Genomic DNA, 27,559 nt, shown 5'->3' on the forward strand with positions numbered 1-27,559 from the left:
CATCACTGTGTGTATTATCCCTGTATTGTGACATCACTGTGTGTATTATCCTTGTACTGTGACATCACTGTATTATCCCTGTACTGTGACATCACTGTGTGTATTATCCCTGTACTGTGACATCACTGTGTGTATTATCCCTGTACTGTGACGTCACTGTGTGTATTACCCCTGTACTGTGACATCACTGTATTATCCCTGTATTGTGACATCACTGTGTGTATTATCCCTGTACTGTGACATCACTGTATTATCCCTGTACTGTGACATCACTGTGTGTATTATCCCTGTACTGTGACATCACTGTGTGTATTATCCCTGTACTGTGACATCACTGTGTGTATTACCCCTGTACTGTGACATCACTGTGTGTATTATCCCTGTACTGTGACATCACTGTGTGTATTATCCCTGTACTGTGACATCACTGTGTGTATTACCCCTGTACTGTGACATCACTGTGTGTATTATCCCTGTACTGTGACATCACTGTGTGTATTACCCCTGCACTGTGACATCACTATGTGTATTATCTCTGTACTGTGACATGACTGTGTGTATTACCCCTGTACTGTGACGTCACTGTGTGTATTATCCCTGTACTGTGACGTCACTGTGTGTATTATCCCTGTACTGTGACGTCACTGTGTGTATTACCCCTGTACTGTGACGTCACTGTGTGTATTATCCCTGTACTGTGACGTCACTGTGTGTATTATCCCTGTACTGTGACGTCACTGTGTGTATTATCCCTGTCCTGTGAGGTCACTCTGTTAATTATTTTGAAAATTCCCATTGTCCCCAAAAAAAGACCATATAAAGTCATATAAAAAACACCACAAACAAAAAAATTGGCTTTCAAAAACATTTGTCTGCAGCTCATTCCAGGTTTTGCTTCTTGTCTCCTGAGTCCTTACCGATCAGACTTAAATGATCACTTTATTTGAAGTAATCTTCCAGTCTTAGTATCTTCTTCTTCTTTGGTCTTCTCTTTGGGTCTTACGGTGGTGACGTGGCCTCCCTTGACCAAGTGGAGCATACTGATAACCATTAACATGTGTGATTTGGTTTGCCCCATGTGAGGGTGAGTCAGTGTAGGAAAATCCAAAGACTAAACCAAAGACCAGAAAGTGAAAGAGCAGAAGGCCGGGAGAAGATCCATACCAGAGACCAGTGGACTGGGTGAAGGGGAAGCTGGAGGATGGGCCTGGGATAAGTGAGGAGAATGATTTATTATTTTTCTCTGTTTATTCTGCTTTGGGATCTGGAAAGAGCTCAGGACATTTTTTGAGTCATAACAAATTGATGCTGTCCACATTTCAGCCAATACTTGTGTAGGAATACACAGCCACATCACGTTTAATCGTTCAATTCCTATGCAAAAACACAGTTACTAACCATGGAGGAGGTACCTCTCAGGTAATACTCTGGTGATGTTGGATAGTAATGTACCGCCCTGCGGCATCGGCTGCGGCCGCCGAGCCGCTCGGATCCGTGCTCGTGTACTGCGGGTGGTGGCTCGAACCTCTCACGGACCCTCTCACGTCGCTCTGAATGGTGATTGGCGGTGTACGCAGGGGTTTGGTGGAATAGGTAAAGTTCGTGACGCCACCCATGGGCTGTGGTGATTGTATGGTGGACACCACCGCTGCCGTTGACTAGGCCTCTCGGGGACGGTGTTATGCAGCTCGGTGTTAACCCCTCCATGGGCAGGGGCATTGGTCCCGCAGGTCTGTGGAAAGGTGCTGAGGGCTAGGGAGCGTGGGCGTATTGGACGCGGGTGCAGTGCAGTGCGATGCGCAGCCCGAAGGCGCTGGTATACTCACTCTGACACAAGATAACAGAGTCTCTGGTAAACCAAAGGCAGAATGGACGGGGCCCGCAGCCGGCTGCAGTGTTCTCCCTGGACGGGTTGGTGATGGCTGTCGTTTCCCTGCACCTGTGTTGTGTGGATGTTGACTCCTGTGCCTGGACACTGGTAGTCCGCTCCCCGGCGTGTAAGTGTTGTAGGAGCCTGTTTGCCCACAGACGCTGGCCTTTGGATCTCTTGCCTTTGGCGGTGGCACTTATCCTGGCTGGTTGGGCTGTTGCCTTCAATCGGGACTTGGGTGGGAATGAACCCCTGAGGTCCAGACCGCAATCAGTGAATTTGACTATCAGGGCGGCTACTAGCCTAGTCGGGGTCTGAGTACCCTGCTTGGTGCTTGGCTTCCAATCAGCTCCCCGGCTCGGTACCGGTGGGCCACCGCCCGACCCCGGTCCTACGGTTCCACCGACTGTACTCCCAACTCCTGCAGACGGCCACCACCGTCTGCTGACCTTGCTGGAGGTGCCTGGGCTCCGACCCAGACACCAAGCAGTTCCACTGGCGGGCCTGGTCCCAGGTCCACCTGTGCGTGTCCTTTCTCCTCTACTCTCCTAACTCCAACTCTGCAACTGCACAACTCAACTCAACTGCAGTGTTTTCCCGCCTCCAGGCCTGTGAACTCCTCGGTGGGCGGAGTCTACCGCCTGGCTCCGCCCCACCTGGTGTGGACATCAAACCTGGAGGGTGGCAACAAGGGTTTTTGTGTGACTGGTGTCACCTGTCCGGGAAAGGGGTGTGTGTGGTGTTGTGTTTGTGACTACCTGGCTAGTCCAGGGCGTCACAGTAGGTGCCATGATTCCTCAGCTCCTCTTATTGGTATGTTCAATCCTTGTCCACAACTGTCTGCAGCTGAAATCCTGGTTCCTCATATTCGAGAGCTATGGACGCTCTTCTACCTGCTTCTCCAGGCTGTATGCGCAGAAAAGGAGGTACATAATGTATATCCTCAGCTCCATGTCTGCCGGGCATCTTCCATCTCACACTCTCGCCTGCTCCTCAGAGGAGGAGTTCACACAACATGACTCCTCCCATCTAAGGTGGTAAACCTCCATGCAATAAGCTGACAACATTTTCCTCTATAGTAGAAAGAATTCCAGAAGTTTCTGCCAAATATTTTCTCAATTTAATATCTTGTTATCCAAACATTATCCTGAGTATAGTAGAGTGTGTGTGTGTGTGTGTGTGTGTGTGTGTGTGTGTGTGTGTGTGTGTGTGTAGCAGCATAAGACATTAAAGGGAATCTGTCAGCAGGTTTTTGCTATGTATGCTGAAAACAACATCCTGCAAAGTTTAAATCCTATAAAGAAAGATTTGCTAAAAAGACAAAAGTGAACATTTTCTTGTATCCTTTGGGGTGTTACATGTGTAAATGAGCACATGCAACAAATTTATAATTGTCCTGCCCACAAGTAATCCACTACAATTACTTTATATCAGGTGTTGTCTATTGTGAATCCTGTACACAGAAAAATGTATCTCGTTCGGAGGGAGGAGAAGTCGTTCTGCGCGTCCATCAGACGGGGATCAGAACCATCAACTGGATTTTATTACCAGAGGGAAATGTTATTGTTACAACTAAACCTGGAAGATCCATTGAGGATGACGATGTGAGAAAACAATATAGAGGAAGAGTGAGAAGTGAGGCTGATGGATCCTTACACATCAATCATTTATCACCGCAAGATCAGAGAAGCTATAAAGCAGATATACAAACAAAGGAAGACCAGACCTTCTGCATACTATTTAATCTTACTGTATACGGTAGGTCATATCTCCTAGATGTCTACACAAATTAGAAATATTATTTAGCATTATTTATATACTTTATATAATATATATAACTATATAAATTATATATATATATGTGTGTTTGTGTATAGATGTGTAATACACGCACTTTCACAAATATAAACTAGAGGAACAAAAGAACACTAATTCTAATATATTTTTATTAAATGGCAAATATATATACTGTATATATCATATTTCAGTTACTATATTCACAGTGACATAACTTTTATATTTTTCTGTTGAAGGAGATGTATTTCAGCTACAGTTTTTGTGTACCATTTTGGGTTTAATACCACTTGTTAATAACTTTTTATTTTATTTTACTCTATTGGGAGCGGAGGTGCCCAAAGGAACAGCAATTCTTTTCTTTTCTTTTTTCATGATGCAAGAAAAATAAGGTATTATTATGATGGTTTGGACAGTTATAGACGTGCAGCGATAACAATGATGTGACTTCTTTATTCAATAAATAGGAAAAGGGGGGTGTTTAAACATTTTATGGGGTTTATTTAATTTTTAAATGTTTTAGTTTGTTAGTCCCATGAGGAGATATAACGCTGGTACAGTACTCTGAGATACTTCTGTATTGCAATGTATTGTGCTGTCAGAGCTCCGAGAAATTTTCATTTTATTTTTACTGGCTGAAAATAATAGAAAAAAGCATTACAATTAGTGATGAGTGAGCACACATCAGCCAAACGTGTGCCTTCCGAGAAAACTTGGGGATATTACCCAAAAGGGATGGGGTATAGTTTGTGCCAGAACTGTGATATAAGTAAACGTTTTAGAAAAAAAACTCATTGAAGAGCCCAAGTCAATAATTACTTCCACCACAAATGGAAAAGAATGTCCATTTCATGACAATCAGACTACAAAGCATGTCTGTAGTCTGTAACCACAGAGACACACATTTCTGAATAGGAACAGTATGAGAAAATCATTGCAAAATGTTTTCAGGAATATTTGCAAAATTGCTTTAATTTTATTTTTAAAAAATTGGCTGTCTGAGATTGAACTTGCTGGTTCCTTATGTGTTGGGTAGAATCGGGAGGGCCCGCCATGCACATTAAACTGTCAGCTGAACCCCTTGACATCAGTGGGTTCGGCTTTTACTTAGGACGCCAAATATTTTATTGTGATACTATTTTTCTCCCAGTTTTCCATACTTGAAGTTTTGATCTCCTAGCTTGAGTGATGGATTTGCACCTCAAATTCTTCTTGTGATGTTGGCTGGTGGATGTGGTGGAGAGTGGTGGACATGGACATATCCATGTCTCTACTCTAGCTTTGGCCATCTCTGCTTTTTACATGCTAAAGGTATAAATGTTACAAAGATGTCTTCCTGCTAATAGAACAAGGCTATATTGATTGTTCTTTTGACTTTTGGCTTGACCCCGGTTCTACTCTACACTACTGACCTATGACTGCGTCCATCTTGATGTGACTACTTACCTTGTCTTCTTTCTGGCTCTGTTTGCCAGCTCCTGACTTTCCTGCTGTCACAAACCACCGGGGGGGTCACTCAGAAATCCCCCGCGCTGGCTACCAGTACGTCACAATCGGGGGGTAACAAGTGGGGGTCACCCCTCCTTTATACCTCCCGACCGACAGACAGAGCACGTGACGCGCTCTCTAGCGCCCCTCTTATAGTCAGGCCAATTATGGAATTGCCCGACAATAAGCAAGGAGGCCGCTATACTACTTATGCCGATTATTGAAGGGTCCCCGGTGAGAGTAGGGTATATATTCCCCCGACCTCCGCGGGCGGAATATATAATATCTTCCCGAATCTCACTGGCCTCCCCACAATAATCCTTGGCACAACTCGCTGCCACCAACCGCTTCACGGTAACTATTAGCCGAACACACAGACGTGGGATTCAAGATCGAGATAACAGAACAGCCCAAGATTAATTATATAATTTAATCAGCCTAAAGCACACTAGAAACTACAATATATACAATAGGGAATCTACAGAATATACATATGTCAGAGTACAGTTACAGATAAAGCATGGGTTACAAACAGGTATACAATTACATCAGTTACCTTGTGTGTCTGGCCACAGGGGGGCGCTGTAGACCAGGTTTCTAGGATTCTTCCTCACAGGTCTTTCCCAACCAGGCCCCCGAGCAGAAGAACCTTGGAAAATGGCCGAAGCAGGGTTATCAACCTGGGCAAATCCAGGTCCCCTCCTACCTTAGTGACCTCACAGGGAGCACTGCTCCACCCCTGGCTGGAGTTATGGACAAATTCACAACATGGAATATGGGCCATAACTTTGCCTGGGAGCGTCGTAGGCGGACGCCAATGCTCTCATTGTGACAGTTATGAATTTAGCTACAGAACGAGGGGACTCATGACCTGTCTACGAGTTCCCATATGGCTGATATCACGCCTGGGGTATTTCCCAAGCTCCCCCTTCCATAAAAAAGGTGTGCCAGCATCGTCCGCCTGCGCAAACACCATTTTTATGGTTGCCATATTTATCGGAGATATGGCTTGCGAGATATGAACCATTTTTTACTGGAGTCGTTCTGTCTGGCTACTTCCAAGCCTTGCTAATGAGATACAACTCTTGTTACAGGGTGACGGCAGGGAGTCATCCTGGGTCCATTGTCCTCACATCATCTCATCTCCATATCAGAGGAGATGGCTGTTGGAGGTGTAAGTGGGATGTGACACCTTCACAGATGCTGGACATTTGAGAACAAGAAGGGAGGGGGGGGGCACTGCCAGGGAGTGATGAGAGCAATTATGACTTCTAGTCATAATTCCTCTTCATATCCCAGGATTTACCTCACACCTCCCCCCTTTTGAGGGCGCTAGGGGGCAGCACACTCCGGTGTTCCCCCGTGCGCCCGTCCGCGACCTCTCCTTGTCGGGACAGCCCGTCTGCGTTACCGTGGTCACGGCCCCTTTTGTGGCGAATGGTGAAGTCGTATTGCTGGAGCGCAAGGCTCCATCGCAACAATCGCCCATTCGTCCCAGAGACGGTGTGCAACCAGCTGAGGGGATTGTGGTCCGTCTCCACGATGAAGTGGCGCCCGTATAGATAGGGTTGCAGACGCTGCAGGGCCCACACTATGGCCAGGCACTCCTTCTCCATTGTAGAATAGGCCACTTCCCTTGGTAATAGCTTCCTGCTCAGGTACAAGACTGGGTGCTCTTGGCTCGCAGAGTCCACCTGGCTGAGCACCGCACCGAGGCCGAAGTCACTGGCGTCGGTCTGTACTACGAACGGCCGCGTGAAGTCGGCTGCCTGTAGCACGGGCGGGCTGGACAGGGCGTCCTTTAGGGCCCGGAAGGCTGTCTCGCAGTCCACTGTCCAATCGACTGCAGAGGGCAGCTTCTTCTTGGTGAGGTCCGTCAAGGGCTTTGCCAGGCTACTATAGCATGGAACAAACCTCCTATAGTACCCAGCGGTCCCCAAGAAGGACATCACCTGCTTCTTGGTCCTGGGGGTGGGCCAGGATGCGATGGCCTCCACTTTCTCAGGCTCGGGCTTCAGCGTTCCCCCACCTACCCGGTGACCGAGGTACTGGACCTCGCTCATGGCCAGCTGACACTTTCCCGGCTTGATGGTCAAACCTGCCCGGTGGATCCGCCTGAGCACCTGTGCTAGATGCTCTAGGTGGTCCTCCCAGGTGGGACTGAAGACGGCAATGTCATCCAGGTACGCGGCCGCGTACCCTTCAAGTCCCTTGAGCAGGGTGTTGACCATCCGCTGGAAAGTGGCAGGGGCATTCCTCATCCCGAATGGCATCACCGTGGACTCGTACAGTCCAAATGGGGTAATAAAGGCAGAGCGTTCCCTGGCCTTGCGAGTCAGGGGGATCTGCCAATATCCCCGGCTCAGATCCATGATGGTCAGGTACTGAGCCCCGGCCAACTGATCGAGCAGGTCATCGATGCGTGGCATTGGGTACGCATCGGCGACCGTGACCGCATTGAGCCCCCTGTAGTCCACGCAGAACCGAGTGGTTCGGTCCTTCTTAGGGACGAGGACTACAGGCGAGGCCCAAGCGCTGTTGGATGCCTGGATCACCCCCAGCTCCAGCATCTCGTCAATCTCCTGGCGCATGTGTTGCTGCACCTCCAGGGAGACCCGATATGCTGAACGCCGGATCGGGGGATGATCCCCAGTGTCCACGTGATGGACAGCCAAGTCAGTCCTTCCGGGCTGGTTGTAAACAACCCCCGGAAGGGGTGTAGGGTGGCCCACAGCTGGGACCGTTGGTCCTCCAAGAGCTGGTGGCCAACCTCCACATCCTCAATGGATCCGCCTGCCCTAACCTGGGCTAGCATATCCAAGAGGGTTTCCGCTTCTCCCTCCTCGGGCAGGTTGCACACGGGGAGCGCACATGCCTCCCGCTCATGATGTGCCTTCATCATGTTCACATGGAAGGGCTTCCGCCTTCCACGGGCAGGGTCCAGGGTGACCAGGTACGTTACAGGGTTGAGCTGCTGGTACACGAGGTATGGGCCTTCCCAGGCTGCCTGAAGCTTGTCCTGTGGTACGGGGACCAGTACCCACACCTCTTGACCCACTTGGTAGGTCCTCTCACAAGCGTTCTGGTCGTACCAACGCTTCTGATCGGCCTGGGCTTGAGCCATATTGTCGTGTACCAGTTGCGTCAAGGCCTGCATTTTGTCCCGGAAGCGCATGACATACTCGATAACCGACACTCCAGGGGTGGCCAAATCCCCTTCCCAAGCCTCTTTCACCAGAGCCAGGGGGCCCCGCACACGTCGCCCGTACAGGAGCTCAAACGGTGAGAATCCTGTTGAGGCCTGTGGAACCTCCCGGTAAGCAAATAACAGGTGTGGGAGATACCGCTCCCAGTCACGCCCATGGGAGTCGACCAACATCTTAAGCATCTGCTTTAAGGTGCCATTGAACCGCTCGCACAGGCCATTAGTCTGTGGATGGTACGGGCTGGCCACCAGATGTCGCACCTGGACTTGCTTACAGAGGGTCTCCATCAGCTGGGACATGAATTGGGTCCCCCGGTCGGTGAGCATTTCCTGGGGAAAACCCACTCGGGAGAAAATCTCCAGCAATGCGGTGGCCACCTTGTCAGCCCGAATGGACGACAAGGCCACTGCTTCTGGGTACCGGGTGGCATAGTCCACTACCGTCAGTATGAAGCGTTTCCCGGAGCTGCTGGGGATGGCCAGCGGGCCGACCAGATCCACAGCCACCCTCCTGAAAGGCTCATCGATGATGGGCAGAGATACCAGTGGGGCTTTGGGGCGTGGCCCCGCCTTCCCCACTCTCTGACAGGTTTCACACGAACGGCAGTAGGCAGCCACATCGGCCCCCATTTTTGGCCAGTAGAAATGCTGGTTTAACCTGGCCTTGGTCTTAGCGATCCCTAGGTGTCCGGCCATCGGAATCTCATGTGCGATCCGCAACAACTCCGTCCGGAACGGATAGGGTACCACCAACTGTCGGTCCCTGGGCCACGCCTCCGGTGAACCCTGCTGGACCGTGGCCCGGTACAGCCGTCCTTGGTCCCAGACCACTCGCTCCGGGTCCGAGTCCGAGGGAGGCTGTGCCGCCTGCTCCTTAAGAGCTTTCAGGCTGTCGTCAGCTTCTAACGCTGCCTGAAACCCCTGACTAGATGTGGCCAGAATCGACGAGACTGTCACATCTTCAGTCAGTACCCCGGGACCTGTGTCCTGGCCTCCACCTGACTCGGCTGCCACTTGGTCAGAAGGGGAAGAGCTATCGGACCTCCGGGAGGCCCCTTGGCTTCCAGCACTCCCACTGCGGGTGACGGCGGCCACAGCCGCTGCGACCGTGGGTCGTGCCTGCTCCTCCTCCGTTCCTGACCAAGTCGCCGGTTCAGGCAGACCTACCTGGCTTCCTGACACCCCGGTTGTGGGGGAACCCTGCACCGAGATCTTACCTGGGAGCACTTCCGCTCCTGGACCGGCCCCAATCTCACCTGCCTGTTCCCCTCCTGCAGCAACAGAACCCCGCTGTGAAATCTCTGGGGACCCCACATTTGCTGTGGTAGCCCCCACCCCACACACTGGTCCTCCCCCTGCAGCACCCTGCTCTCTGCTTATCCCTGCAGAGGGCAACAGATCCCAGCTCACAGGCTGGTTACTTGTAGAGGCATGGTCACACCTTTCTCTGACCCCCTCCCCTGTCACAGCTGCAGCTGAGTGTGTGTCTATGGTGTCTATGCAAGCAGAAATATCAGAGTTCACTCCCTCCTCCCTTACATCATTCATAGATAACACATTAACATTGTCCGGAGGCACGTCAGCACTGGCTGAAGGTTCAGCCTTTGGGGCGGGGCCAAACTGGGAGGTTATTTGCCCCAAATCTGTCCCAAGTAGCACGTTTGCAGGGATCCGATCAGTTACCCCCACCTCCCTCACCCCTCGCCCTGCGCCCCAGTCCACATAAATGTCAGCAACAGGCAGCGCCGGGTCAATGCCTCCAATCCCGGAGACAGCGAGGGTTTTTCCAGGGATCAAGTCTTGGGGGGACACCATCTCAGGCCGCACCAGAGTCACCTCCGAGGCGCTGTCTCGCAGTCCTATGGTCACAGACTGGCCGACGGTGACAGGTTGGAAGCTGTCCAGGGACCTACCACCACCCCCACCCACACAATACACCTTGGGCGGCCCTTGGGACGGGGACGGAGCCGGGGCCTTGGGACGCTGAGGGCACATGGCCTTGAAGTGTCCAGGTAGGTTGCACTGGTGGCACCGTCTTGGCTCTGCCACGGGCCTGGAGAGGGGAGTTGAGGGGGACACCCCCTGCAGTCTAGGGGCAGGTGGGGCAGTCGCAGAGTTCATCTTACCCCCTCTCCAGGTGCTGCTGGTGGCTGCTCTCCTGGCTTCAGGAGCCCGATTGTTGGTGTAGTCATCTGCCAGGGCAGCTGTAGCCGTGGATCCCTTTGGCTTCTGGTCTCGGGTGAACTGGCGGAGATCCTCAGGGCAGTTCCACAAGAGTTGCTCCGTGATGAACAAGTCCAGGATCTCCGGTCCGGTGGAAAGCTGCAGGCCTTGGGTCCAGTGGTCGGCAGCTCGGGCAAGTGCCCGCCGGTGGTCAGCCCAGGAGTCCTTTGGTCCCTTCTGCAGCGTCCGGAACTTCTTGCGGTAGGACTCCGGGGTGAGGTTGTACTGTTGGATCAGGGCCCGCTTGATGGTGTCGTAGCCCTGATCTGCCTCAGCAGGCAAGTCCCCAAGGACATCCAGGGCCTTACCCCTTAAACGGGGGGTCAGGTATTTGGCCCACTGGTCCTTGTCCAGATGGTGCTGCAAGCAAGTCCGTTCAAAAGCAGTCAAGAAAGAGTCCAAGTCTCCATCCTTCTCCAGCACTGGGAAGTCCTCAACACGGACCTTTGGAAGTTTGGTGTCTCGAAGGTCACGTGTGGCTGATGAGGGCCGGAGCTGAGCTAGCTGCAGCTGGTAGTTACGCTCTGCCTGGCGCTCTTCACGCGCTGCTTGCCGCTCACGCTCGGCCATGAGTTCCTTGTAGCCCTCCCGGTCTCCAGCCTGGCGTAGGGCCATAGCCATTTGAAGAAGGCTATCCGAGCCTACCAGGCTCGGTGGAATGGCACGTGGTGATCTGCGGCCCGCTGCGGAGCCTGGTGCTTCACTGTCCATTGCAGAGCGGAGGGCTGGCGTCTGGCTCGTTGAGGACCCTTGGGCGAGCTGCTCCTCATCTTGTCCAGCAGTGCCCGGTTGTGCAATGTCCTCTGCAGAGCTGTTTTCTGGCGTCGAGCTCCTGGAGGACTCGTGGACAACCTCCTCATCGTCTCTGGCCTGAGCATCGGCCATTCCTTTGGCTTTGCTCCTGGTGCTCTCAGCCATTCTTGCAGACTTTTGGTCACTGACACAGAACTGACACCTGATGCCTCCACACACCTTACAGTATCTGCCCTCTGACACTCTAGTGTTGAGCTAGTCTGAAGACCCCAGCAGCCACAGCTGCTGCAGGCAGTCTTTAGTGTCTGGGAGTATGGGTCTCACACTCACACACACTATTATCTCGATCCCACCGCTTGCCACCAATATGTCACAAACCACCGGGGGGGTCACTCAGAAATCCCCCGCGCTGGCTACCAGTACGTCACAATCGGGGGGTAACAAGTGGGGGTCACCCCTCCTTTATACCTCCCGACCGACAGACAGAGCACGTGACGCGCTCTCTAGCGCCCCTCTTATAGTCAGGCCAATTATGGAATTGCCCGACAATAAGCAAGGAGGCCGCTATACTACTTATGCCGATTATTGAAGGGTCCCCGGTGAGAGTAGGGTATATATTCCCCCGACCTCCGCGGGCGGAATATATAATATCTTCCCGAATCTCACTGGCCTCCCCACAATAATCCTTGGCACAACTCGCTGCCACCAACCGCTTCACGGTAACTATTAGCCGAACACACAGACGTGGGATTCAAGATCGAGATAACAGAACAGCCCAAGATTAATTATATAATTTAATCAGCCTAAAGCACACTAGAAACTACAATATATACAATAGGGAATCTACAGAATATACATATGTCAGAGTAGTTACAGATAAAGCATGGGTTACAAACAGGTATACAATTACATCAGTTACCTTGTGTGTCTGGCCACAGGGGGGCGCTGTAGACCAGGTTTCTAGGATTCTTCCTCACAGGTCTTTCCCAACCAGGCCCCCGAGCAGAAGAACCTTGGAAAATGGCCGAAGCAGGGTTATCAACCTGGGCAAATCCAGGTCCCCTCCTACCTTAGTGACCTCACAGGGAGCACTGCTCCACCCCTGGCTGGAGTTATGGACAAATTCACAACATGGAATATGGGCCATAACTTTGCCTGGGAGCGTCGTAGGCGGACGCCAATGCTCTCATTGTGACAGTTATGAATTTAGCTACAGAACGAGGGGACTCATGACCTGTCTACGAGTTCCCATATGGCTGATATCACGCCTGGGGTATTTCCCAAGCTCCCCCTTCCATAAAAAAGGTGTGCCAGCATCGTCCGCCTGCGCAAACACCATTTTTATGGTTGCCATATTTATCGGAGATATGGCTTGCGAGATATGAACCATTTTTTACTGGAGTCGTTCTGTCTGGCTACTTCCAAGCCTTGCTAATGAGATACAACTCTTGTTACAGGGTGACGGCAGGGAGTCATCCTGGGTCCATTGTCCTCACATCATCTCATCTCCATATCAGAGGAGATGGCTGTTGGAGGTGTAAGTGGGATGTGACACCTTCACAGATGCTGGACATTTGAGAACAAGAAGGGAGGGGGGGGGCACTGCCAGGGAGTGATGAGAGCAATTATGACTTCTAGTCATAATTCCTCTTCATATCCCAGGATTTACCTCACACCTGCCTTTGAGAGTATTTGCCAGCCCATGAGCTCTACAACATGTCCCACCCCTGAGGACCACAAATTGCAAGTTCTGATTGACATAAAAGTTAAAACAATGGGCTTGCTAGACTCTACGTCAACACTACTTTAAGAGGACACTTTTTGGTGTAGCTTCCACAACTTTATTCTTGTACTACATTAAATAAATAGTCCATGAAATTTAACCCTTTTTGCACCGTTGCAAAATTTTTGTTTCTTTTCGATAACAAAAATTTTTCCTTACACTATTTTCCTCAACATATTCTTAAACCTTAGTTTCAATGTTTCTTTCACAGAGAGGTTATCAGATGGAGACATCAAGATCAACCACAGTCTAACCAGGAATGGCTCTTGCTCACTGAGACTGCTGTGCAGTGTGAACAAACGAGATGTGAATATAACATGGAGTAATTTAAATGGCAGTGATGTTAATGCAACCCAAGGTGTCCTGTATGTACCTCCCGGTGATGTGAACTTCACCTACATCTGCAACGCAAGTAACCCTGTCAGTAACGTCTCCAAGACAGTGAGCCCCAAGGAGTACTGTGATAAAGGTAATGATATATACAAATCTGTGTAGATAAAAAGTATAAATAAATATCATTTCACATAATCTCACTTCACCCATATCTTGTTGCTTCTTGTATTTCCAATTTACATTTTCTGTAATAGAAATCCACCTTCAGCATTCTGCCTGTACTATTGGTACTGGAACTTCTTCGTCCTCACTTTTAACCAGTTTGACACATGAGGGGGCAAAAGAAGAGATACACAAACCTACTCACACTTCCCAAAAAGAGATAAAGCAATAGCCCCATTTTCAGTAGAAAGACAAAAAAGTATCCCCAATTCAGCAAGTTAAGGAGGACCTGTCATGTTCTTAAAAAAATTGCTTTAAACACCTTGTAAAATTCCCTGAAGTCCCATGATTCTGCCACTCTTTTCCATTTAGTGCTGTGTTGCTCAATTGTTGAGATATTCACATTTGTTCTTTTGGAGCGCAGTATGAGAAATCTCTGCTTGAAGTACAACTGGGTTTTTATTTTCTAAGGGCGTGTGCTTTCACCCCTCTCTCCCAAATATTGCCAATCACAGCTCAGCAGTGTTTAAGACTGCTAGACTGTTAGATAGGCTGCAAGGCTGTGATTGGCAGCATCTAGAAGAGAGGGGTGAAAGCACCCCCCCCCCAGAAAATAAAAACCCAGTTGTACTACAAGCAGAGATTTCCCATACTGAGCTCCAGAAGAAACAAATGTGAATATCTCTGTAATGGAGTAAAGCACAGGTAAAACGAAAAGAGTGGCAGAATCAGGGTAGCTCAGGGATTCTTACAGCATATTTAAATATATTTTATTTGAGCTTTCCTAACAGTACAAGAGGCTACAAAAGCTGTTATTAATATTATGAGAATTTTAATCTCATTAATATTCAATAGTCTGTATTCATTATAAGTCATGTTATAGCAATATTAGTGTCATATCAATAGCTGGATATTATAAGTAATTGTAGTTCTCTGTACTCATAATTCTGTATCTTCTAATGTATGAAGAGGGGGAGCATTAGCAATTGTTTATCTAGGCTTCTCCTGTTTGGGCAATAGGGCAGAAGAAAAAGATTTATTGAAGTCAAACAAAGTCTTATATATAAAATAGATAATGGTTACAAGTTTCTTATCTGGTGAGCTGGGAATTAAGGATTTTATGTTTTAAGGCTAAGGTGATATGTCATTCCTATTGAATATTAATATGAATGACATATCACCTTAGTAGTGTTATAGGAATTTTAGACTCATATTAATAGCTGTATATTATAAGTAATTGTAGCTCTCTAGACTCATGATTCTGTATCTACTAATGTATGAAGAGGGGGAGCATTAGCTATTATTTATCTAGGCATCCACTGTCTGGCCAATTCGGCAATAGAAAAAGATTTATTGAGGTCAAACTAAGGCTATGTGTGCACACTGCATCTTTGTGGTGACTACAAAGATGCACATTTTTGGGCAGAAAAAAATGTTCCCTCGGCATGCATTTTTTGTCGCGTTTTACTGTTTTGTTTTTACAACGTTTTTGTTTTCCCAGTGTGTTTTTTAAGTCAAATCTATTGACTGTAAGGGCTCAAAAACGCTGGCAAAAAACGCAGAATGAATTGACATGCTTTATCTTTGTGGTCATCTTAAAAATGCAGCCAAAGAAAAGCTGCAACCTGCGCACAGCAAAAATGAAATCTCATAGACTTTGTTGGGGAAGGAGATGCATTCAGTTTTGGGGCCAAAACTGCACCCAATAAACGCTCACAAATGCGGAAAAAAATGCAGCATGCGCACAAGGCCTAAGTCTTATTTAAAATAGATAATGGTTACAAGTTTCTTATCTGGTGAGCTGGGAATTAAAGGCCCCGTCACACTAAGCAACATCGCTAGCAACATCGCTGCTAACGAACAACTTTTGTGACGTTGCTAGCGATGTTGCTGTGTGTGACATCCAGCAACAACCTGGCCCCTGGTGTGAGGTCGTTGGTTGTTGCTGAATGTCCTGGGCCATTTTTTAGTTGTTGCTGTCCCGCTGTGAAGCACAGATCGCTGTGTGTGACAGTGACAGAGCAACAACTAAATGTGCAGGCAGCAGGAGCCGGCTTCTGCGGAGGCTGGTAACCAATGTAAACATCGGGTAACCAAGAAGCCCTGTCCTTGGTTACCCGATATTTACCTTTGTTACCAGCCTCCGCCGCTCTCACTGTCAGCGCCGGCTCCTGCTCTGTGCACATGTAGCTGCAGCACACATCGGGTAATTAACCCGATGTGTGCTGTAACTAGGAGAGCAAGGAGCCAGCGCTAAGCATTGTGCGCTGCTCCCTGCTCTGTGCACATGTAGCTGCAGCACACATCGGGTAATTAACCCGATGTGTGCTGTAACTAGGAGAGCAAGGAGCCAGCGCTAAGCATTGTGCGCTGCTCCCTGCTCTGTGCACATGTAGCTGCAGCACACATCGGGTAATTAACCCGATGTGTGCTGTAACTAGGAGAGCAAGGAGCCAGCGCTAAGCATTGTGCGCTGCTCCCTGCTCTGTGCACATGTAGCTGCAGCACACATCGGGTAATTAACCCGATGTGTGCTGTAACTAGGAGAGCAGGGAGCCAGCGCTCGGTGTGCGCTGCTCCCTGTTCTCTGCTCTGTTCTGTAGCTCCGTGCACTGGTAACCAAGGTAAATATCGGGTTGGTTACCCGATATTTACCTTAGTTACCAAGCGCAGCATCTTCCACGCGGCGCTGGGGGCTTGTCACTGGTTGCTGGTGAGCTCACCAGCAACTCGTGTAGCGACGCTCCAGCGATCCCTGCCAGGTCAGGTTGCTGGTGGGATCGCTGGAGCGTCACAGTGTGACATCTCACGAGCAACCTCCTAGCAACTTACCAGCGATCCCTATCGTTGTTGGGATCGCTGGTAAGTTGCTTAGTGTGACTGGACCTTAAGGGATTTATGTTTTAAGGCTAGGGGGATATGTCATTGTTTGCAGCTGTTCCTTTGAAGTATTACTATTAAAAGACAAATGTAATTATAGAAAATCAGGCGCTTATATTTTACTTCTAAAAGGTGATTCTGAGCAGTGTCCTCATATAAAGACTTCAACAGGAGTAGATGTATTCGGCCTCTCTGATTGATAAATAAGAAATTCTCCTGTCAATTAGAAAGTAACATGTTTTATATTATATCCTTGTTACCAGATAATAGCCAAGCATCACCAAAATTAAACTTACCATGGATCCTTGGAATCCTTTTCACCATTTGTGTGATAATTTTAATATTTGTAATTTACAAAAGAATGGGAAAAGGTAATAAAATACATGATACAAGAGACTATTAAGTGATAGATAAATATGTGTCAGTGTCACTACACAGTTTCCCAAGTGTCAGTGCCATTATCCTGCACCCCCAGTGTCAGTGCCATTATCCTGTACCCCCAGTGTCAGTGTCATTATCCTGTACCCCAGTGTCATTATCCTGTACCCCCAGTGTCAGTGTCATTATCCTGTACCCCAGTGTCATTATCCTGTACCCCCAGTGTCATTATCCTGTACCCCCAGTGTCAGTGTCATTATCCTGTACCCCCAATGTCAGTGTCATTATCCTGTACATCCAGTGTCAGTGTCATTATCCTGTACCCCCACAGTCATTATCCTGCACCCCCAGTGTCAGTGTCATTATCCTGTACCCCCAGTGGCATTATACTGTACCCCCAGTGTCATTATCCTGTACCCCCAGTGTCATTATCCTGTACCCCTAGTGTCATTATCTTGTACCCCCAGTGTCATTATCCTGTAACCCAGTGCCATTATCCTGTACCCCCAGTGTCAGTGTCATTATCCTGTACCCCCAGTGTCATTATCCTGTACCCCCAGTGTCATTATCCTGTACCCCCAGTGTCATTATCCTGTACCCCAGTGCCATTATCCTATACCCCCAGTGCCATTATCCTATACACCAGTGTCATTATCCTGTACCCCCAGTGTCATTATCCTCTACCCCCAGTGCCATTATCCTATACCCGCAGTGCCATTATCCTATACACCAGTGTCATAATCCTGTACCCCCAGTGCCATTATCCTGTACCCCCCGTGTCATTATTCTGTACCCCCAGTGCCATTATCCTGTACCCCCACTGTCATTATCCTGTACCTCCAGTGTCATTATCCTGTTCCCCCCAGTGTCATTATCCTGTACCCCAGTGTCATTATCCTGTACCCCCAGTGTCATTATCCTGTTCCCCTCAGTGTCATTATCCTATACCCCCAGTGTCATTATCCTATACCCCCAGTGTCATTATCCTATACCCCCAGTGTCATTATCCTGTACCCCCAGTGTCATTATCCTATACCCCCAGTGTCATTATCCTGTACCTCCAGTGTCATTATCCTGTACCCCAGTGTCATTATCCTGTACCCCCAGTGTCATTATCCTGTACCCCCAGTGTCATTATCCTGTACCCCCAGTGTCATTATCCTGTATGTGGAGACACGGGGCTCAGTGGGTGCTCTCGTCCACTTAAACCCGCCGCCTTTAGAAAGACAGCGTGGCTCAGGGCTCATCCCAACTGAACACCGGCCTCCTTAACCGTGGGCGTAACACTACTCAGACAACACAGGGTGAGGGAACCACAATAATTAGACTTTATTGGATCCCCAAACAATTAACGGCACATAACCAGCAAAACACACAAATGTAACAGGCAACAGAGTCTCACCCTTCCGCTGGCTCACCAGGGATTTAGAATGTCCATGCCTCACAGGTTCCAAGCTGTCTGAGGTCTGCAAAGTCTGTTCCAGGTGACTGAACTGTCCCAACCTGAGTGTCCTCCTTAGGTAGTCCTGGTTTGATTTTAAAATCCTGGCAGCCGGAGTCGAAATCCCTAGGCTGTGGATATGGTCTCCAACCGGGACCGGAGTCCCTAGATTGAAGTCATAAGATATCCTGATCCTCTAGTCAGCTCCAAAGAGCTTAGACTGGATCCATCAGCATCCATCAACCTTCATCAACCCTGGTGGCTGAAAGAAGTCCCTTTTATAGCCATAACCTTCCCTTAGGATACACTGCGTCCTCATCGATTGGTTGGACAAGATTGCTTCTCCCATTGGATGAATTTCAAGCTGCATGGATAATGTTCATTTAAATGATGTGCATAGAAAGATTCAGTATATCTACATGGAGTCGGCAAGTCACAGACTAGACAATGGCTACTAAGGTAATTACATTATCAATACACAACTACAATACAATGGTTACTGGAAATGTCTGGAGAACAATACGTCTGGCTTTCAGTGGCCAACACAATTACATTGAGTCAACAAGAGTCTTGTAAAAACAATGAGGGACTTCTCCCCCCGTCTATAAACAATCTATCATGCTGTCTGGCTGGATTTTAAGAAACTTTAACCCATGAGAGTCCATGTCGTCACATTCCTCCCCCTTCTTAATATTAGCTAGACATGATAGGCTTCTGATCATCCTTCTCCTCTTGACGGCATTGTCCTTTTTAATGGTGAGGTCAGCAACAGAGGCTTGCATCTATACACCTCCCCCTGATTACCTCCCCCAAGTGGAGCAGCCATATTGTGGACAAGCACTAAGGTGGGGTCCATGAGTTGGGCTTCCACAAATCTCCCACTATCAATCCTCCCCCAGTCAATAGCCACAATGTGGTTAGGCTTACTCACGGTTCTTGGCTCAGAAGTGGATGATGGAGACCGGGAATGCAAACCATCCCTGGAAAAGATGTTAGAAAGATCCACATCAGGGTCCTGCTTGGCTTGGAGGTGGGTGATGGCTGCTTCAAACTGACTGGATAGTCCTTGTCCTAGCTCATTCTCCAAAATGACTGGTGTGAGCAGGTAATTCACAAGCCCCACTTTCACTTCCCTTTGAGTGGTATCCGAAACAACAGGCTTGGTGGGGCCATCTATGAACCCCACTTCAACTTCCTCCTGGCTAGTCCCCGAAACAACAGGTGTGGGGAGGCTGTCCATAAACTCCATATGGACCTCTTCCTGGTCAGACCCCAAAGTAACTGGTGTGGGGACGGTGTCCATAAGCTCCACATCAGCCTTGCTCTGATTAGTCTCCACAATGACAGGTGTGGGGAGGCTGTTCACAAGTCTCACATCAACCTCTCCCTGGTCCTTTCCCGAAATAACTGGTGTGGGGACGGTGTCCATAAGCTCCACATCAGCCTTGCTCTGGTCAGTCTCCACAATGACAGGTATGGGGAGGCTGTTCACAATCCCCACATCGATCACTTCCTGGTTGGTCCCCAAAATACCAGGTGTGGGGAGGCTGTCCACAAGCTCCACCTCGACCTCTCCCTGGTCGGTCCTTAGGTCCAACTGCACACATGCCAGAGGAATGTCTGAGCACTGGCCCTCAGCCAGGGAGATGGATAATTGGGAATCTGGTACAGGGTCTTCTGGGGAAACAATAACTGGGCTTACCAGAGTGATGGAAGATCCAATGTCTCGAAGTCCCTGAGCCTGTATATCACCGACCTTGACCGTCTGGATGTGGGGATGGAGGTTGGCTGGTGTACGGTGTCCGGCCTGCCGTAGGGTGTGGACTGGATAAACCACTTCCTCAGCTATTGGTGTTTCTTGGGAGTAGCATTCCTCAGGTCTCGTTGGTTCATCTCAGCATATGTTGACTGGTTGGAGTGGCAGACGGGCTCCAAGCATGCGGCCTCGGTTTTGGAGACAATCTTTACCTATATGTCCATTGCGCCCACATGTATAACAGCGCCATAGATTGGGCGAGTCACAGGCCCTGTTTGTAGTCCTTTGTTTTGGCGCAGCTTCTGCTGGGTAGCGGGACCATCCTTCTCGACCGGCTGGTGTTAGCAGTACTGCAGCTGGAATCCCATAAACATATTCCAGAACATAAGCCCTCTCTTCTCTTGAGGATCTAGGCCCCAATGCATCCAACAACGCTGTGGCTTGGGCCATTTTGGACAAAGTTGATTCCCGATTGTCACTAGGTCCATGATGTGGCACATAGTTTAAATCCTCTGGGTCAATATCGGCGGGATCCTCATCGTCCTCTGCATCATTCTGGGCATCCCAACGGACTAATTTCTGGATCAAGACTGACCGAGTCTCAGCGTTCCAGTAGATAATCTTTCGCCTCTGGCACAGATCCTGTAGCATCCATTTACTGCTGCGGTCGTAACTCCTCTCTTGTCCATGTCCCATGGCTGAGCTGGTGGGGTTGGACATGGCAGCTTCCGAAACCTGAATGCCTCCCCTATGGCCTGCTGGGTATGCTTATGTGCCTCCCTGGTTGTTGAGCCCTAGACGGTGTCCGAAAACACCAGTCCACTGCAGCTCCCCTGGGTAAACCAGGCTGAGTAGTATCCCACCGCTGCCACCAATTGTGGAGTCACGGGGCTCAGTGGGTGCTCTCTTCCACTAAAACCCGCCGCCTTTAGAAAGACAGCGTAGCTCAGGGCTCATCCCAACTGAACACCGGCCTCCTTAACCGTGGGCGTAACACTACTCAGACAACACAGGGTGAGGGAACCACAATAATTAGACTTTATTGGATCCCCAAACAATTAACGGCACATAACACATAACCAGCAAAACACACAAATGTAACAGGCAACAGAGTCTCACCCTTCCGCTGGCTCACCAGGGATTTAGAATGTCCATGCCTCACAGGTTCCAAGCTGTCTGAGGTCTGCAAAGTCTGTTCCAGGTGACTGAACTGTCCCAACCTGAGTGTCCTCCTTAGGTAATCCTGGTTTGATGTTAAAATCCTGGCAGCCGGAGTCGAAATCCCTAGGCTGTGGATATGGTCTCCAACCGGGACCGGAGTCCCTAGATTGAATCCATAAGATATCCTGATCCTCTAGTCAGCTCCAAAGAGCTTAGACTGGATCCATCAGCATCCATCAACCTTCATCAACCCTGGTGGCTTAAAGAAGTCCCTTTTATAGCCATAACCTTCCCTTAGGATACACTGCGTCCTCATTGATTGGTTGGACAAGATTGCTTCTCCCATTGGATGAACTTCAAGCTGCATGGATAATGTTCATTTAAATGATGTGCATAGAAAGACTCAGTATATCTACATGGAGTTGGCAAGTCACCGACTAGACAATGGCTACTAAGGTAATTACATTATCAATACACAACTACAATACAATGGTTACTGGAAATGTCTGGAGAACAATACGTCTGGCTTTCAGTGGCCAACACAATTACATTGAGTCAACAAAAGTCTTGTAAAAACAATGAGGGACTTCTCCCCCATCTATAAACAATCTATCATGCTGTCTGGCTGGATTTTAAGAAACTTTAACCCATGAGAATCCATGTCGTCACACTGTACCCCCAGTGTCAGTGTCATTATCATGTACCCCCAGTATCAGTGTCATTATCCTGTACCCCAGTGTCATTATCCTGTACCCCCAGTGTCATTATCCTGTACCCCCAGTGTCATTATCCTGTACCCCCAGTGCCATTATCCTATACCCCCAGTGCCATTATCCTGTACCCCAGTGTCATTATCCTGTACCCCCAGTGTCATTATCCTGTACCCCCAGTGTCATTATCCTATATGCCCAGTGCCATTATCCTGTACCCTCACTGTCATTATCATGTACCTCCAGTGTCATTATCCTGTACCCCCAGTGTCATTATCCTGCACCCCCAGTGTCATTATCATGTACCCCCAGTGTCATTATCCTGCACCCCCAGTGTCATTATCCTGTACCTCCAGTGTCATTATCCTGTACCCCCAGTGTCATTATCCTGCACCCCCAGTGTCATTATCCTGTACCTCCAGTGTCATTATCCTCTACCTCCAGTGTCATTATCCTGTACCTCCAGTGTCATTATTCTGTACCTCCAGTGTCATTATCCTCTACCTCCAGTGTCATTATCCTCTACCTCCAGTGTCATTATCCTGTACCTCCAGTGTCATTATCCTCTACCTCCAGTGTCATTATCCTGTACCTCCAGTGTCATTATCCTGTACCTCCAGTGTCATTATCCTGTACCCCCAGTGTCATTATCCTGCACCCCCAGTGTCATTATCCTGTACCTCCAGTGTCATTATCCTGTACCCCCAGTGTCATTATCCTGCACCCCCAGTGTCATTATCCTGTACCCCCAGTGTGATTATCCTGTACCCCCAGTGTCATTATCCTGTACCTCCAGTGCCATTATCCTGTACCTCCAGTGTCATTATTCTGTACCTCCAGTGTCATTATCCTCTACCTCCAGTGTCATTATCCTGTACCTCCAGTGTCATTATTCTGTACCTCCAGTGTCATTATCCTGTACCCCCCAGTGTCATTATCCTGTACCCCCAGTGTCATTATCCTGCACCCCCAGTGTCATTATCCTGTACCCCCAGTGTCATTATCCTGCACCCCCAGTGTCATTATCCTGTACCTCCAGTGTCATTATCCTCTACCTCCAGTGTCATTATCCTGTACCTCCAGTGTCATTATTCTGTACCTCCAGTGTCATTATCCTCTACCTCCAGTGTCATTATCCTGTACCTCCAGTGTCATTATCCTGTACCCCCAGTGTCATTATCCTGCACCCCCAGTGTCATTATCCTGTACCTCCAGTGTCATTATCCTGTACCCCCAGTGTCATTATCCTGTACCCCCAGTGTCATTATCCTGTACCCCCAGTGTCATTATCCTGCACCCCCAGTGTCATTATCCTGTACCCCCAGTGTCATTATCCTGCACCCCCAGTGTCATTATCCTGTACCTCCAGTGTCATTATCCTGTACCCCCAGTGTCATTATCCTGCACCCCCAGTGTCATTATCCTGTACCCCCAGTGTCATTATCCTGCACCCCCAGTGTCATTATCCTGTACCTCCAGTGTCATTATCCTCTACCTCCAGTGTCATTATCCTGTACCTCCAGTGTCATTATTCTGTACCTCCAGTGTCATTATCCTCTACCTCCAGTGTCATTATCCTCTACCTCCAGTGTCATTATCCTGTACCTCCAGTGTCATTATTCTGTACCTCCAGTGTCATTATCCTCTACCCCCAGTGTCATTATCCTGTACCTCCAGTGTCATTATCCTGTACCTCCAGTGTCATTATCCTGTACCTCCAGTGTCATTATCCTGTACCCCAGTGTCATTATCCTGTACCCCCAGTGTCATTATCCTGTACCTCCAGTGTCATTATTCTGTACCTCCAGTGTCATTATCCTGTACCTCCAGTGTCATTATTCTGTACCTCCAGTGTCATTATCCTGTTCCCCTCAGTGTCATTATCCTGTACCCCCAGTGTCATTATCCTGTACCCCCAGTGTCATTATCCTGTACCCCCAGTGTCATTATCCTGTACCCCCAGTGTCATTATCCTGTTCCCCTCAGTGTCGTTATCCTGTACCCCCAGTGTCATTATCCTGTACCCCCAGTGTCATTATCCTGTACCCCCAGTGTCATTATCCTGTACCCCCAGTGTCATTATCCTGTACTCCCAGTGTTATTATCCTGTACCCCCAGTGTCATTATCCTGTACCCCAGTGTCATTATCCTGTACCCTCAGTGTCATTATCCTGTACCCCCCAGTGTCATTATCCTGCACCCCCAGTGTCATTATCCTGTGCCCCCAGTGTCATTATCCTGTACCCCCAGTGTCATTATCCTGTACCCCCAGTGTCATTATCCTGTACCCCAGTGTCATTATCCTGTACCCCCAGTGTCATTATCCTGTACCCCCAGTGTCATTATCCTGTACCCCCAGTGTCATTATCCTGTACCCCCAGTGTCATTATCCTGTACTCCCAGTGTCAGTGTCATTATCCTGTACCCCCAGTGTCATTATCCTGTACCCCCAGTGTCAGTGTCATTATCCTGTACCCCCAGTGTCATTATCCTGTACCCCCAGTGTCATTATCCTGTACCCCCAGTGTCATTATCCTGTACCCCCAGTGTCATTATCCTGTACTCCCCAGTGTCATTATCCTGTACCCCAGTGTCATTATCCTGTACCCCCAGTGTCATTATCCTGTACCCCCAGTGTCAGGGTCATTATCCTGTTCCCCTCAGTGTCATTATCCTGTACCCCCAGTGTCATTATCCTGTACCCCCAGTGTCATTATCCTGTACCCCCAGTGTCAGTGTCATTATCCTGTACTCCAGTGTCAGGGTCATTATCCTGTTCCCCTCAGTGTCATTATCCTGTACCCCAGTGTCATTATCCTGTACCCCTCAGTGTCATTATCCTGTACCCCAGTGTCATTATCCTGTTCCCCTCAGTGTCATTATCCTGTACCCCCAGTGTCATTATCCTGTACTCCCAGTGTCAGTGTCATTATCCTGTACTCCAGTGTCAGGGTCATTATCCTGTTCCCCTCAGTGTCATTATCCTGTACCCCAGTGTCATTATCCTGTACCCCCAGTGTCATTATCCTGTACCCCAGTGTCATTATCCTGTACCCCCAGTGTCATTATCCTGTACCCCCAGTGTTATTATACTGTACCCCCAGTGTCATTATCCTGCACCCCCAGTGTCATTATCCTGTACCCCAGTGTCATTATCCTGTACCCCCAGTGTCATTATCCTGTACCCCCAGTGTCATTATCCTGTACCCCCAGTGTCATTATCCTGTACCCCCAGTGTCATTATCCTGTACCCCCAGTGTCAGGGTCATTATCCTGTTCCCCTCAGTGTCATTATCCTGTACCCCCAGTGTCAGTGTCATTATCCTGTACCCCCAGTGTCATTATCCTGTACCCCCAGTCTCAGTGTCATTATCCTGTACTCCAGTGTCAGTGTCATTATCCTGTACCTCCAGTGTCAGTGTCATTATCCTGTACCCCCAGTGTCATTATTCTGTACCTCCAGTGTCATTATCCTGTACCCCCAGTGTCATTATCCTGTACCCCCAGTGTCATTATCCTGTACCTCCAGTTTCATTATCCTGTACCCCCAGTGTCATTATCCTGTACCCCCAGTGTCAGTGTCATTATCCTGTACCTCCAGTGTCAGTGTCATTATCCTGTACCCCCAGTGTCATTATCCTGTACCCCGAGTGTCAGTGTCATTATCCTGTACCTCCAGTGTCATTATTCTGTACCTCCAGTGTCATTATCCTGCACCCCCAGTGTCATTATCCTGTACCCCCAGTGTCATTATCCTGTACCTCCAGTTTCATTATCCTGTACCCCCAGTGTCATTATCCTGTACCCCCAGTGTCAGTGTCATTATCCTGTACCTCCAGTGTCAGTGTCATTATCCTGTACCCCCAGTGTCATTATCCTGTACGCCCAGTGTCATTATCCTGTACCCCCAGTGTCATTATCCTGTACCCCCAGTGTCATTATCCTGTACGCCCAATGCCATTATCCTATACCCCCAGTGCCATTATCCTGTACCCCCAGTGTCATTATCCTGTACCCCCAGTGTCAGTGTCATTATCCTGTACCCCCAGTGTCAGTGTCATTATCCTGTACCCCCAGTGTCATTATCCTGTACCCCCAGTGTCAGTGTCATTATCCTGTACCCCCAGTGTCAGTGTCATTATCCTGTACCCCCAGTGTCAGGGTCATTATCCTGTTCCCCTCAGTGTCATTATCCTGTACCCCCAGTGTCATTATCCTGTACCCCCAGTGTCAGTGTCATTATCCTGTACCTCCAGTGTCATTATCCTGTACCCCCAGTGTCATTATCCTGTACCCCCAGTGTCAGGGTCATTATCCTGTACCCCCAGTGTCAGGGTCATTATCCTGTACCCCCAGTGTCATTATCCTGTACCCCCAGTGTCATTATCCTGTACCCCCAGTGTCATTATCCTGTACCCCCAGTGTCAGTGTCATTATCCTGTACCTCCAGTGTCAGTGTCATTATCCTGTACCCCCAGTGTCATTATCCTGTACCCCAGTGTCATTATCCTGTACCCCCAGTGTCATTATCCTGTACCCCCAGTGTCATTATCCTGTACCCGTGTCAGTGTCATTATCCTGTACCCCAGTGTCAGTGTCATTATCCTGTACCCCAGTGTCATTATCCTGTACCCCCAGTGTCATTTTCCTGTACCCCCAGTGTCATTATCCTGTACCCGTGTCAGTGTCATTATCCTGTACCCCAGTGTCATTATCCTGTACCCCCAGTGTCATTATCCTGTACCCGTGTCAGTGTCATTATCCTGTACCCCAGTGTCAGTGTCATTATCCTGTACCCCAGTGTCATTATCCTGTACCCCCAGTGTCATTTTCCTGTACCCCCAGTGTCATTATCCTGTACCCCCAGTGTCATTATCCTGTACCCGTGTCAGTGTCATTATCCTGTACCCCCAGTGTCATTATCCTGTACCCCCAGTGTCATTATCCTGTACCCCCAGTGTCATTATCCTGTACCCGTGTCAGTGTCATTATCCTGTACCCCAGTGTCAGTGTCATACCCTCCCCCTCTTTAAATATAGATTGCCATTTTCATTTTTTTTTTTAGGAAAAGGTAAAAAAGAAGACATTTCCACGACGTACGCTCAGGTTATAAATCTTCACTTATGCCACAATGAAATATATTTAGCAATAATTTCAGTATGTGTAGATGTGACTGTTTGTTTACTGTATTTATAATGTGTACTACTATGAAGTGAATGAGATGAATTGCTATGAGTGTGCGCAGGTTTTATTCTACTATTACATATATTCTGCAGTAGACTCTGCACAATGTAGATAATGAAGATGAGAGTATAATACCCCGTACTTACTCCAGTATAAAACTGAAGACTTGCTACCCGGCTTATGATTCTTCACTTGCCCAATAAATAACATGAGAGAATTTCCAATTTTGTTCCCATTTATTTCTGATATAATGATTTGATAGGTGGAAAAACCTCAAGGACCAGATGGAAATCTTTATCATGAACCTCAAAAAGATCAACAATGTCTAACCGTATACAGTGAGGTCCAGTATGCCAAGGTATGATCTACTATGGCTCTTACGAAATGTCTGATCTATTAAAGATTATACAGAAATAAAAGTAAAAAAAAAAAACAGCA

General features: G+C 48.6%; 1 protein-coding gene across 2 annotated transcripts in view; it reads left to right on the forward strand.

Annotated features, from left to right (window-relative positions):
* The window catches only part of LOC142258372 (SLAM family member 9-like), a 62,858-nt gene that overhangs the window by 19,210 nt on the left and 16,089 nt on the right, over nt 1-27,559 (forward strand). For both annotated transcript variants that reach the window (XM_075330954.1, XM_075330955.1), the window contains exons 2-6: nt 3,305-3,628; nt 13,328-13,585; nt 16,755-16,862; nt 27,003-27,043; nt 27,384-27,479. In XM_075330954.1, the coding sequence (XP_075187069.1) occupies nt 3,305-3,628; nt 13,328-13,585; nt 16,755-16,862; nt 27,003-27,043; nt 27,384-27,479 (827 nt within the window). The remainder of the gene's footprint in view (nt 1-3,304; nt 3,629-13,327; nt 13,586-16,754; nt 16,863-27,002; nt 27,044-27,383; nt 27,480-27,559) is intronic.

Source organism: Anomaloglossus baeobatrachus, chromosome 12, assembly GCF_048569485.1.
Source record: "Anomaloglossus baeobatrachus isolate aAnoBae1 chromosome 12, aAnoBae1.hap1, whole genome shotgun sequence".
NCBI lineage: Eukaryota > Metazoa > Chordata > Amphibia > Anura > Aromobatidae > Anomaloglossus > Anomaloglossus baeobatrachus.